This window comes from Bos grunniens, chromosome 5, assembly GCF_055505025.1.
Source record: "Bos grunniens cultivar Pamir isolate PY7600 chromosome 5, Bosgru_T2T1.0, whole genome shotgun sequence".
Classification (NCBI taxonomy): Eukaryota; Metazoa; Chordata; class Mammalia; order Artiodactyla; family Bovidae; genus Bos; species Bos grunniens.
Genome location: NC_141169.1, coordinates 71111427 through 71125164, shown reverse-complemented (window position 1 = coordinate 71125164; position 13738 = coordinate 71111427). Strand labels below are relative to the sequence as shown.

The window sequence follows — 13738 nt, the reverse complement described above, 5'->3', positions numbered from 1 at the left end:
TCCTTTGTACTGCAGTATTTCTTTGAGGACAAGGAGTGGGTCTCACAGTCTTTTGTACCTACATAATGTATAGACTAAGGCCTTCATATAAAGAATCTGTTTAACAAACAGGATATATTTGGGGTGTCCTGTTTAGAGATAGCAAAATCTAAACAGTTTAGTGGAATGTGGATCTCCTATGTGAAAAGCTAAAATATAGGACACAAAGTATTTTCATGTATTATTCTTCACTAAGTCTTTCTAGTCAGAATAGATGTCTTAAAATAATCAAACTTGGAAATGACCTTAATTCAATTATCTAATTTATTTTGCTTAAATGATTATTCATGTTTGATGGTACCTAGTCCTCTAATGGACTATAAATTCTTCAAAGATACGAGTCCCTACTTTCTAATCTCTCCTTATCAGCAATATCTATTAATATGCTCTACACAGAGCAAAGTGCTTATTAAATCTTGACCATAAACATACAGAGAAAAATGAACCTAGTTCATTTATTAAGAGAAATTCTACATGACAATAAACAATGGGGTGGAGGGTGGTGCCATGTATTGAATGAGGAAAGAAGGAGAAGATAGAGGGGCAGAAGACAGCAAGTCAAGAGATTAGTTTGGGATATGTTAAACTTAAAATACCTACTACCCATCTAAGGGGAGGAGATGGGTAGGCATACATTATATAAGTCTGGACAGCCTAGGAGACAATCAAGGCTAGAGATAGAAATTTGGGAGCCATTGGTGAATAGAAGATTTTCCAAACCAAGATTGTTAAATGAGATCAGCAAGAGAGCAGACATACAGACAAAGATAACATTGTCTTGGGGAACTCAGAACACTGCAAAGAAGAGGTTCCCTGTGTGTCCAAGAAACCAAGTGAAGAAATTACTTCAAAAAGGAGAGAATACTTAATTATATCAAAATGGTATTGGGGAATAAAAAAAAAGATTTGAGAACTATTAGATCTGGCAATATTGGGTTGATGACTTTTGATAAACACCTCTGTAGTAGAGTGGAAAGCATGAAAACCTAATTTCAGTGGGTTCACAAGAGAATCAAAATGAGCGAAAAGCAGAGAGAAGGTGAGCACAGAAAACTCTCCTGAGGAACACTGCATGAAGAAGAGCAGAGAAATGGGGAGGCAGCTTGAGAAGTGGGATTAAGGGAAGGTTTTTCTGCCTTTAAGATGGGAGATGTGTTTGGGTGCAGATAAAAATGATCCAATACATTAAAAAAAAAAAAAGGTGAGAAAAAAGAGAATAAATGTAGGAGCAAAGTTCTTGAGGTGAGAGGGAAAGGGTTCCAGGATATGAGCACAGAGGCTGGCCACAGAAGGAAGCAGGGACAGTTCATCCCCTGTGACAGAGGGGAGACAAGGGATATGGTGGTACAGACAGATGCAGACAGACGGTAGATGCGGAGATAGGAAGATCATTTCTTACCATGAACTCTAACTACGACCATCATAACCTTCGGCATCAGTTCTCTTTTGAGATGGTCTCCTCACATCTACTCACACTCCTCTGGCCTATCTAGTAGCCAGAATATCTTTAAATATAAATGAGGTCACACCACTTCCCTTCTCAAATCTGCCCAATGCTTTCCCACGTCACTTAGAAGAAAGCTGAAAGTCCTACACAACCTTACGTTGTTTGATTCTTGCTTACCTTTTGTACTTTATCCAGTACTCTCCCTCTGGCATGACATTGTCTAGCTTTTCTGCTTTTTCTTAAGCATACCAAAATATCCTCTCATCCAGAGACTCTGAACTCATTCTCTCTGGTACATTCCTCTTCCAGAATATTCCCAGAACTATTCTCAGAGAATATCCTCTTCCAGATATTTTCAAAGATCCTTTTCATACTTATCCAAGTTTCTGCTCAAATTTTCTCAGAGAGACTCTTCCTTATTCCCTTAAGTTTTCCCTTCCTCTGTGTCTTTCTTCAGAACACTTATCACTACTTGCCATTGTATCAAGGTACTTGTTTACTTTTTAATATCCCTACTATAAGGGAAACTCCACAAGGCAAAGACTTCATTTGTATTTCAAGGCTTAGAACACAGCACACAAATCTCAATAATCATTTGTTGAGTAAATGAATGAATGACTTAAAAAATATACAGGGTCACTTATTTCTGGATTAGGAAGATTTCAAAGATTAACACTAACTTTTTTGAGTTTCTGACATTCTGAAAAGAAATCACCGTGAAAAAATTCGACTCATTGATTTTATGTTAAAAAATACATGTAAGAAGATTAACTTTGAGATGAAATATGCATTAAACAGTTACCTGATCTTTGAGAAATTTTCTGATGTTTCGATGGGCTCGGGAACATTCTGTTAACAAGCTGAGAACTGGAGTGAGACCCTCTCTATAGCTGCTTCCCTACAAAGAAAACCATACATGCTGCATTAGATTAGTTTCTATCAGTGTTACTTTTCTTCATATAACTGAGTATATTAATACTCCTCTTTTTAAGGGGGAGATATTTTATGTTACCAAAGCTGTAAAAACTATTTAAAAAATTATTTTCTTAAAAATATTTCTATTTCATGAGTTATCTTCATGCTTACTAATGCTCATTTGTATCCTTCTTGATTTTTCCTACATTTTATAGGATTCTCACTGGCTCAGACAATGGGCTTAAAGGCAGCAAAGGTTTTCATGACCGACCCAAACTAACTTCCTGCCTTTTAATATAGTTACCTGACAAAGACAGTGATCAGAAAGGAGAAAATAAGCAGCTTACAGTGGCAATTTTCCTTTAAAGATGTCTTTTGGCTGTTATGGAAAATATTTATCATCAATTTTTTTTGGGGGGGGATAATTTTTACTTCTAGAACTTATAAAATACCTACACTAGAAAATTACTTTTTCCTTTGTTTTCAGGCACTAGTCACAATTTTGGTGTCACATCAACACAATTTTCAGCTTTAAACAAATAAATTCACTTGGTTTCAGCAATTTGTCATTTATGGTAAATAAAAAGCTTTCCAGAGTATAAATAATTATTCAAGATATCAGCTATAAAAAATTTAGATTCAAAAATCATATCCTGTGATGTTTGTATATGTGTACAATTACATTCTTTAGAAGCATCTTCTCCATTTTATCAGAATTACCTTGTCTATTCTCTTCTCCATAAAATTGAGTAAGACATGAATGGCTTCCATATTCATACCATTGTATACCATGGTATTGCTTTTCAAAACTGTTTCTTTCTCAGCTGTTTTATCACTGGGCAGTTCATCTAAAGTTGTTGCTTCTTGGGCTGTTTCTTCATGGGTTAATGGACAAATGAGAACATCCAAACAAGAGACCGGAACATTGCTTAAAAGGTTGACTGCATTGCTGAAAAGCAATTTAAAAAGACAATATTTTAATTTGATTGAATAGTCCTTTAAAATGCAAACATAGTAAGACTTTTAGGAGTCAATTAAAATTCTTCTTTTTCAAAATGAGCCTTTAATATTATTTGGCATTTACTGACTAAGAGACAGAAAATAAAAAGAATTGTTTCAAATACACATATGGCAAATTAGAAAGAACAGATGTTAAATGGACATACACAATCACATGATGTCATGTCACTTTCTGAAATGCTAAAATAGGAATTAGTGAGCTTTAACACTAGCTCTTTAATTTTATTATGATACAATACTAGTCTTGCAGTTTTTCCTTGGGGTTTTAAATCCTTTTGTGGATCCACTGGGGTTTTATTATTCCTTAGATTACAACATAAAGCATTTGAGAAGCACTGTATATAAGCAGCTTATCACGGAGGCAACAGCATTAAAAACCAAATATTGCAGGATTAAGTTTTGTCCTTTCTAGACGTAGAAATACAATTTTTAGATCATCCCCTTTTTCATAAGACACTTCCAGAAAATGGTAAACGGTGCTTTTTCTCCCTCTCTCATGCCCGGATTTCTTTAAGAAGCCAATATAGCTATTTCAAATCTTCATCCCCCTAGGCCTTTCTTGCTATGTATTAATGAAATCACAAGCCTAGTATGTACACCAGTAGGGGGAACCCAAACCTTGTATTTTTTGGTATTCCCTAAAAATTTTCTGCTTCTCAGTGTGTAAGAGGTTAAAATGACATTAAGAATTTAAAAATCAGACATGCTCTTATTTAATATATTTTCCTTCATGTATTATTTCATATTTTTTCATTTAAAAGGAGAGGTGTTGTTCTGTGCTAACTGGATCTTAAAAGCCTGTGCCTCAGAACTTCCGGATAAACAACAATGGAGAGACAGGCATTACATTTCCTAGTGACAGAGAAGCAGATCTAAAAATAACCACATCCTGACTAAAAATAAACTCTTGCAAATGCAATTTAAAAGTCTAACCACTTGGAAACCAAATTCAGGGCTTAATCTAACTGATGCGGTCTTAATTTAGGCCATAGTAGTTTCTTTTAATTTAGATTATAGTGACACCCTCAAAAATAACAAATAACAATGAAACAGAAATAAAATACAAAATATTTTCTCTCCTCTACCCTGAAGTGTGGCTGCATTTCCCTAAGAATGAGTATTTCTTTTCTTTCTTTTTATATTATGGGGAAAAAATTTTATAAGAACTCCAAGTTTAAAAAGTAGTAAGTGGTTAAAGGGCATCAAAAAAATCAGAACCAAGAAGGAAAATAATTTAACAAGTCCTCTGAATGAATGGTTCCTGGTAAAATACAAGTTATTTGGTTCTACCTATAAAGAACCTACTACAGCTGCTGCTGCTGCTATCACTGCTACTACCATTAAACAAAGTCCCTTTTTGGTTATTTGTAAAAAATCACAATTGGCTGAAATACCATAGTTTTCCCTCAAACTTCCCTTTTAAAATGTTTTGCAATTATCTGTAGATTATTATCTATAGATAAAAATATTGTGCTCCTAACTTAAGGATTTGGGAACTATTATTAGATATCATAGATTTACTGGCGGTAAAAGAAAAAAAATAGAACTCTTCTTAATTAATTTCTAAAACCGTAAAATCCATTTTGAAATGTTACCGGTATTTTTTCAACACAGAGGGCAATAGGCTGGAATCTAACACAGAGACCACAGGGAAAAGTTTAAGGTGATGCATTACATTATAAAGGACTGCTTCCCTTTAAATTCATCTAAAATCAGCAGTTTCTAGGAATTTGGTAAATTTAAAAAATCAAATGTAGAGTTTGAGTTAACAAATATTTAGAGGTTTTAGACTTTTCAAGATAAGGTTCCATTTTCTCGTTTTTTATTGAACAACTGGGTTACCAAACAACTACAAAATTAATTTTCTGGCTCACTGTGTTCGAGCTATTCTTTTTAAGTAAGGAAAGCCAGCTTTTTGAGTTCTGTCACTTCTCTGACAGTTTTATTTGCGGTAGAAGAGTGTATGAAATTCTCCAGCTACCAGGAAGTCAGTGACTATGCACAAATCTGCACAATGGTGTTTGCATTCCTACTCCAGGGGGTAGAAATACTGTGTATATTACTCTCCCCTTTTCAGCCTCCTAGAGATCATTAATCACTGGGACATGACATCCTCCCACTCAAGCTCCCAGCCCCCTCCTGATATGCAGATTCAAAAGCAGGGCCTATTTAGAGCTCCTTAATGCTCTGATTAAAGTCTTGTTAGTTGTGGGAGAAGGAAGGCAATCTGAAATTCAGTCCTGTATCAATCACTGGGCTAAACATAATTTAATACCAGATGACACCGAGGAGCATGATAACAGTATAAGCAGACCTACAGCTGTTAGCAAACTTTCCTGGTCAAATGTATCTTCTGTATATTGGGAGCTCACATACCTTTTTTCACGGCTGGAAAATCTTATGTGAATCTCAAGATTTCCAAAAGATTTTCAGAGGTAAATACCTAAGTTTACCCTAATATAACTCAGAGGTAAATACCTAAGTTTACCTTAATCTAACTCAGTTCAGTAATTATTAATTACTTATGCCAGGCATTTTTAGACAGGTACTATGAAGAAAACAGAGGTAAATCCCTCCCCTTCTGGAGCTTATTTTCTAGCATGTAGAGATCAGTCAAAACAAAAAAGCTAATTGAGTAGAAGGTGATAAATGCTCTGAGAGTAAAATTCAAGAGGGTAAAGGGACATGTGTATGGTGGTTTAGCCACACAAACTTCTTGGCAGTTCTTCACACCTGCCACTGCTCCTGCCCTAGGGCCTTTGCTTCTGCGCTATTTCCTGGACCGCCCTATCCCCACACAGTCAAAGGGCTCACTCATTCCCTCACTTCCTTTAAGTCTTAGCTGAAATGATACCATCTAGGTGAGGTCTGCCCAGATTACCCTATTCAAAACTACAACTCATCAACTTAGTTGGTGAGCCTTGGAGAACAAAGATCATACTCTCTTTATCTTTGTTGCCTCTAGAGCTCAACATAGTGTCTAACACATAGTACGCAGTTTATAAATATAAACCAAAATAAAATGTTCCAATTTACAAACATTTATCAAAGTCTGTCATGTGTGAGACATTATGCTTATTTTTTAACATTTTGTATTTGTAATGTGTATCAAATCAACACACTGTACCCCTTAAATGCATATAATGTTATATGTCAATTATGACTCAGTAAAGCTAAGGAAAAGACATGCTTAGCACTGTAATGAGGTGTCATTAGGTGTTAAACTGTCCCCTTCAATATGTGAGATAAAATGAACTGGTCTAAACAAAGAACAACAAAAAAAAGCAAGGAAGCAAGTATTTTTTAAATACACACTGGCACTTTTGGATATAAAAAAAAAAAAGAAATCTTTGTTGATGCCAATGAAAGAATTAGGCTGAGAAGCTGAAGGAAATTAAATCAGATCTGGTCCTTCCCTCTCCTTTCTTCTCTAGCATACAGGCCATCCCCATCTTCCCCCTTCTCTCCAAAATAAAACAAAACCACAACCACATCCACAAGCAACTCTTCTTTTTTTTTTTGGCTAAGTGTTTAGCATAAGCTTACTGATTATGGACAAGAGGGCTGAAAATACTCTCAGGCAGATAGCAGAGACAGACAGAATTAGGATGTCCTTTAATGGAGCCACAAAGGTGGATCATACCAACAATTTACTTTTTACCATAAATATAGACAAAAGGAAATGAAATAGAACATATAGATTTTAGAAACTATATAAAATTCTGATTAGTGGTAATAAAGTTGATGTCAAGGTCAGTTGTCTTTGTCAGCTAACTCATTTTATCTCTATGTCCATGTCCTCCTGATTTCTCTAGGGGAAAAAAGAAAGGCACTGTCTTACAGAGACAACGTATCAGAAAAAGCTGCTGCTAAGCCATATTTTTACTCATTTGTCTCCTAGAGCACCTTAGTAGGCTCCTGACATGCCTGCCAAGCATCTGGCTTGATAAAGTCTTAGATTAACAGAAAAGAGATTTCACTACACAATCACAATATATACAAAGAAACAGCTTTCTAAACAAAATATCAAAATTGAAGAAACTTTAAAGAAGAGATTTGGAACGAAATATTGGATCTCAAAGCCAATATGCTCATTATAATAACAATAACAGAAGCAGCAGTGGCAGTAGGGTTGTGGTGCTGGCAGGAGCAGCTTCTCCCCTATTTTCTGGGAACTTACTCCATACCAGGGATGGATGGCTTTACTAATTTCTCTCATTTAATCACTGTTACAATCCTTTGAGTTTGATGACAATGCATAACCATCCACCACACTAGGTTTACTTATTTCATTACATTTTTCCTCTTAAAAAAAAAAAGCAAAAACAAATTTACAAAATAAAGGTAAAAAATGGAACGAGATGTTGAAATATGAAACATTCTGATTATCTTTAAAATGATGCTTTTAACCACACACACACAGTTTTCAGAGCCACTACAACTGGGCAGAATTTAGTAGATATTACAATTCTAATAAGGTTCTTAAAATAACCCTTTGAGGCTGGTACAGTTTTTCTGAATTTAAATAGATTAGCTTAGAGTCACTACTGCTCTAATGATACTAATCACTTTAATTCTGATTAAAGGGACATGCAAGGCCAGTCCAGATAAACTGTCATGTCAGCAGCAACCTCAATCTCCCAGGAAAGCCTTTTAGAAATACATATAAATCTGTCTGTGGCTCTAGGGAAATTCCTTCTTATTTACAGTAGAGCTAACACATAATTTATCAGAGCAACTTATAAGATAAAAATAAATTTAAAGAAAAATATTTTTTTAATATAAGAAAAATAAGTATTTAAAGCAAATATCATCAGAAAGTAAAATAAAGATCTCAGACTACTTAAAAAAAATCTTTTCTTTTTTAAAAAAAACCTCTACACAGTTTTGCTCTCTTTTGATGAATACTGGTGTACTGTTTTAAAATATTAAATTCACCCTTCAGAGAAATCCTTAGTAATGTTTTTGTGACTAGTGTAACAACTGCCATCAAAACATTTTCTTCTCATATCCTTGTATGAATGTCATTTAATTTGTGATATCAGATTTCTAAAATAAATAAATGTATACCTGGGCTTATAAACCCATTTTCTTTTAGCTTTAATATCTAGGTTTCCAGTGTTTCTTGTTACGAAAAAATTAGTGAGACAAAAATGTTTAATAAAATCTTTTTTAAAGGATTTGAGCTACTGCAGTTAATCTGATTATTTCTAAGGACACAGTTCTAGATAGTTAAAGGAACTTTTGATCTGCAGCTGCAGAAAAAAAGTATACTTTTTAATTGTGAAGAAAACAATTGTTTGAAGGCTTGCAGGGCAGAGTACATAAGGTAACCTACCAACAAACTTGAGTACAATATCAAATGATAAACTGCCAATCATAACTAAAATAATATGGATATGACTGAAAAATAACAAGGGTATGTTTTATTTTACACTCTGGTTGTATTTCTATACAGTTTTACTTAAGCTATATTTTGGATATACTATATGTACTGTATATACTGTAAATATAATGTATGTTTTGGATACTTTCTAAAGGTAATTTCTACTATTAGAAGAACCCAATTTTCAATTGTTTTTAAAGATTTAATGCCAAAGTTTACAAATTTGAATTTATTTGAATTGTTTAAAATGCCATTTGTGTTCTTACAGAATAAAGCACCATAGACAATCTCATGTTAAAGTCAGAGGTGTTGTTACTACTAATCTGACATAAAATAGAAAGTAAGAGAACTAGAAAAATGCATTAATACTTCTTCAGTTGTTCTCAGAGAATGATAACTTTTAACAGCAGTACATAATAGCTCTAGTAGGCAAGTCACAAAACTTGAACTATTTTTTTATATACTGATACTTGAGACTGTGACCCAATTCTTATAATAAGTTTCTAAAATTTAATTAACATTTCTTAAGATACACTTTTTGATAAACCCTCTTACAATGAAAATAGAATATTAGTTTAAGTGTAGTAATTAAAACCAGGATTCAACCCCAAGCTCTTTCACTTATATGCAATCTCAGAGAAACTGCTTGATTTTTCTATGACTCAGTTTCATCACGTATTGAAAGGGAAAAATAGTACCTACCTCATGATTAAAAGAGGTTAGTAGTTATAAAGCACTCAACATAATGCTACACACAGTATTCAATAACTGTGAGTTATTATTATTGTTGTTCTGGGTTTTATTGTTGAATGCAACAAATGCCAAATTCTCTTGCTGAGGGGCTCAATATAACAAAGTCAAAGGAAACAGAATGAGAATTTCTTATCAGGGCATAGTAATGATTTTCAACCAACTGGCTACCTGATTTACTATAATATTTCCAGTTTCTTGTGTTTATAACAATTAAAATCAGATGCATAAAAACAATAAGAACTGATTATGTCTTTCATTGCGATATCAACAGAGGCTACCCACCTGTGTAGCTCTTCTGTTTTGTCTTCAGTTGGACCTACGATTAGTAAACAATGGCGAAGGACAGCTGCCATGACACGAAACTGATGAGACTCACTCTATGGCAAATAAAACAGAAGAAAATTGGAGATTGAAAAAAATGCCTTAACAAAGAGTCTGGTACATTACTACATTCCTGGGAGTCATCCTATGGCATATCAGACCCCCAAAACACTTATTCTCATGCGTACATAATAGACAACAGGATATTCCAGGAACAATTTCCAAGGTAACACTAAGTGAACAGTCATCTCATATGAACAGCTACAGCTACTGCCAGAAATGGCTGAAACCAGAAGTTGTTGGATCTGACCTCTCCCTTATGACATGTCAGTCAAAGAGAAACATGATCAGATCCATATATTACCTACTCTGTTTTATCTGATGACAAGATTCAGTGCAACTAGGGATCTTTTCCATTTCCAGAAAGTCTAGATTCTTTTGTTGGATAGTATACTGTTCCAGTTTACAAGTCAGTATAAAATTCAAACACATATAATACTATCAGATATTTCAGAAGCAGGTTGTGTGTTCTCAGTAAAAATATCTTATCTCTTAAGTTTCAAAGATGATGGATTAAAATCTACTAATCTACTTGATTTTAATGAATCTTCTTAATCTCCTAGTTCCTCCCAATCTTGCTCCTAGGCTCTCCAAAGTGACAAGCAAGTGATGAAAAACAAGTAATCTGAGTTTAATCTCCTATTTTCCTAATGTTTACTCGTCGTGGTATTTGGTGGCTGAGATGGTAAAGTGTCTGCCTACAATGCAGGAGACCCGGGTTCAATCCCTGGGTTGGGAAGATCTCCTGGAGAAGGAAATGGCAACCCACTCCAGTACTCTTGCCTGGAAAATCCCATGGATGAAGGAGCCTGGTAGTCTACTGTCCATGGGGTCGCAAAGAGTCGGACACAACTGAGCGACTTCACTTTCACTTTCAGTGGTATTAAAGACATGTAGACAGTCAGATAGCTCAGTTGGTAAACAATCTGCCTGAAATGCAGGAGACCTCGGTTTGATTCCTGGGTGAGGAAGATCCGCTAGAGAAGGAATAGGCTACCCACTCCAGTATTCGTGGGCTTCCCTTGTGGCTCAGCTGGTAAAGAATCTGCCCGCAATGCAGGAGACCTGGGTTCAATCCCTGGCTTGGGAAGATCCCCTGAAGAATGGAACGGCTACCCACTCCAGTATTCTGAGAATTCCATGGACTGTATAGTCCATGGGGTTGCAAAGAGTCGGACACGACTGAGCAACTTTCACTTGTCAGAGGGAAGGCAAATAATAGGAAATAAGCTAAGCTCTGAATAATCATTTGGTTTGCGGCTGCTGCTGCTGCTAAGTCGCTTCAGTCATGTCCGACTCTGTGCGACCCCATAGATGGCAGCCCACGAGGCTCCCCCATCCCTGGGATTCTCCAGGCAAGAACACTGGAGTGGGTTGCCATTTCCTTCTCCAATTCAGGAAAGTGAAAAGTGAAAGTGAAGTCGCTGAGTCTTGTCCGACTCTTAGCAACCCCATGGACTGCAGCCTACCAGGCTCCTTCGTCCATGGGATTTTCCAGGCAAGAGTACTGGAGTGGGGTGCAATCATTTGGTTTACCTCTTTATTTTTAGTGAGATCTTGCGCCACTACAATTTTTTTAACCATCTGCATCAAGGTTGTACCTTTTTTATTCCAGATTTTTAGTAATTAAGAAGACATATGAAATTAGTGATAATTATCTATTATAATCAGATCCTGGATATGTTACATTTTAGGAAGTTTCTAATTACTTCAAAAGCTATTAAAAGCTTTAAAGTTTTGTTTGTATATATATATGTGTATATACATATATATATAATTGATTCCAAGTCTATGTAAAGTGAAATATGGTCACATATTATACATATATGGACTGATGCTGAAGTTGAAGCTCCAGTACTTTGGCCACCTGATGTGAAGAGCCGACTTAATGGAAAAGACCCTGTTGCTGGGAATGATTGAAGGCAGAAGGAGAAGAGGGTGACAGAGGATGAGACGGTTGGGATGGCATCACTGATTCAATGGACATGAACTTGGGCAAACTCTGGGAGATGGTGAGGGATAGGGAAGCCTGGCGTGCTGCAGTCCATGGGGTTGTGAAGAGTTGGACATGACTTAATGACTGAACGACAACATCTTATATTCCTATATATAACTTAGCGCTTCTAGAAAGATGTCTTTTATAAAATCTAACAAACAACAGCACAATTTCATTGCTCATAATGTAATATTTTGAATATCTCAATATTTCAAATATTTCATATTTCAATATTTTGAAACAACACTATCACGTGCTAATTTGGAAAAGATGAAGGTCTCAATGGCATGATAGAAAAAGCATTGCACTTAGAGTCAAGAGTATAGGTTGTGACTTTAGGCAAGTCATATAGCTTCTCTGAGCCAGTTTCCTCTATACAGCTCCACAAACATGAGACTGCTGGGGTTACAAAAGGATTAAAGAAGCTGACATACATGAAAATGCTTAGTACTTTCAATGAAACATTTGAGGGTGAGGGGGAAGGATGAGGCAGGAAGAAATCAAAAGGGATAGAGCTGAAATGAGTGATAAGGAAATTACTGTGTGTTGGGGAGGGGAGACCAGTGGAATGCTAGAGATGCTAAGGGTTTGGAATGAATGCTGTTCTACTTGCCATCCATCTTCAAATGCCTGAATCAAAATTCTCTAATATGCAAATTACTTTTACATACATCACATTACATGAAGCACACTGAAATGCACATGAAATTCGTCTATTACTTAACTCTTGGGCTTCCCTGGTGGCTCAGATGATAAAGAATCCGCCTGCAATGTGGGAGACCTGAGTTTGATCCCTAAGTTGGGAAGATACCCTGGAGGAGGGCATGGCAACCCACTCCAGTATACTAGCCTGGAGAATCCCCATGGACAGAGGAGCCTGGTGGGCTATAGTCCATGGGGTTGCAAAGAGTCGGACATGACTGAACAAAAAACCACAGCAGTTAACTCTTAAAAAGATCATATTTTCTTTGGTTTGGATAATTAACTAGGAATACACTTCCTTTAACACTAGATTTTTCTTTATTTTAAATATCACATCATTCTCTTCTCATGCTGATGTCAACAAGCCTCTTGCAAAACTCCATGCTGGTCTTTCCACTAGTCTTTTCACTTCTGCAACTGCAAGTGAAAATCCAACTTCTTTCCATCCCTTATCCTCCTGTCCCAGTCTTTGTGACACCAATTCCCAGGTTGTACCTTATGTCTGCATATCCTCTTTTACTGTAAATACACTAAATTCTTTTACTCAACTACTGAAGTCCCTAGAGTTTTTGCCATGGTTATCGCTGACTCCTTTTCATCCTCCAGGTCTCAGAGAAGCCCCTTCTTGGACCACCTTGTCTAAGTAGATTCCTTCTTTTATTATTCTCTTTCATTGTATCTTGTTATGATTTCTTTCAGGGAATCATAATCTGTAATTTCACATTTGTTTATATACTTACATAGGCATTGTTTTCTCCATTCATCTACTACCTTCACAAGTTTAGAAGGCATATGTTTAATAAATGTTCAATAATTTTAATGTAAATAAAACATAAAAAAGTGCTCAAATTCTAAGTGTACAGCTAGATAAACTTTCACAAAATGAGCACGTCCATACGACCAGCATGAAAACAAAGCAATGCCAGGACTGAGAACCTCAGAACTGCCCTCATGACCTCTTCAAATGATAGATTTCCAGCTCTTCAATTATAATTCTAACAAATAACATCATAGGTGAGTGATTTTTGTTGTCATGAATTTTACATGAAGGGAATCATAAAATAGAGACCCTTCTGCATCTGGTTGTGGGATTTTTCAT

At 35.8% G+C, this 13738-nt stretch overlaps 1 protein-coding gene across 9 annotated transcripts in view; it reads right to left on the bottom strand.

Annotated features, from left to right (window-relative positions):
* RIC8B (RIC8 guanine nucleotide exchange factor B) overlaps nt 1-13738 on the bottom strand; it is a 100682-nt gene that overhangs the window by 43368 nt on the left and 43576 nt on the right. For all 9 annotated transcript variants that reach the window (XR_015164031.1, XR_015164033.1, XR_015164032.1 and 6 more), the window contains 3 exons: nt 9843-9937; nt 3122-3350; nt 2289-2384 (listed from right to left, as the gene is read on the bottom strand). Coding sequence is in view for 5 of the 9 variants with exons in the window: in XM_086401152.1 (XP_086257278.1) it covers nt 2289-2384; nt 3122-3350; nt 9843-9937 (420 nt within the window). In the remaining 4 variants the exon portion in view is untranslated. The remainder of the gene's footprint in view (nt 1-2288; nt 2385-3121; nt 3351-9842; nt 9938-13738) is intronic.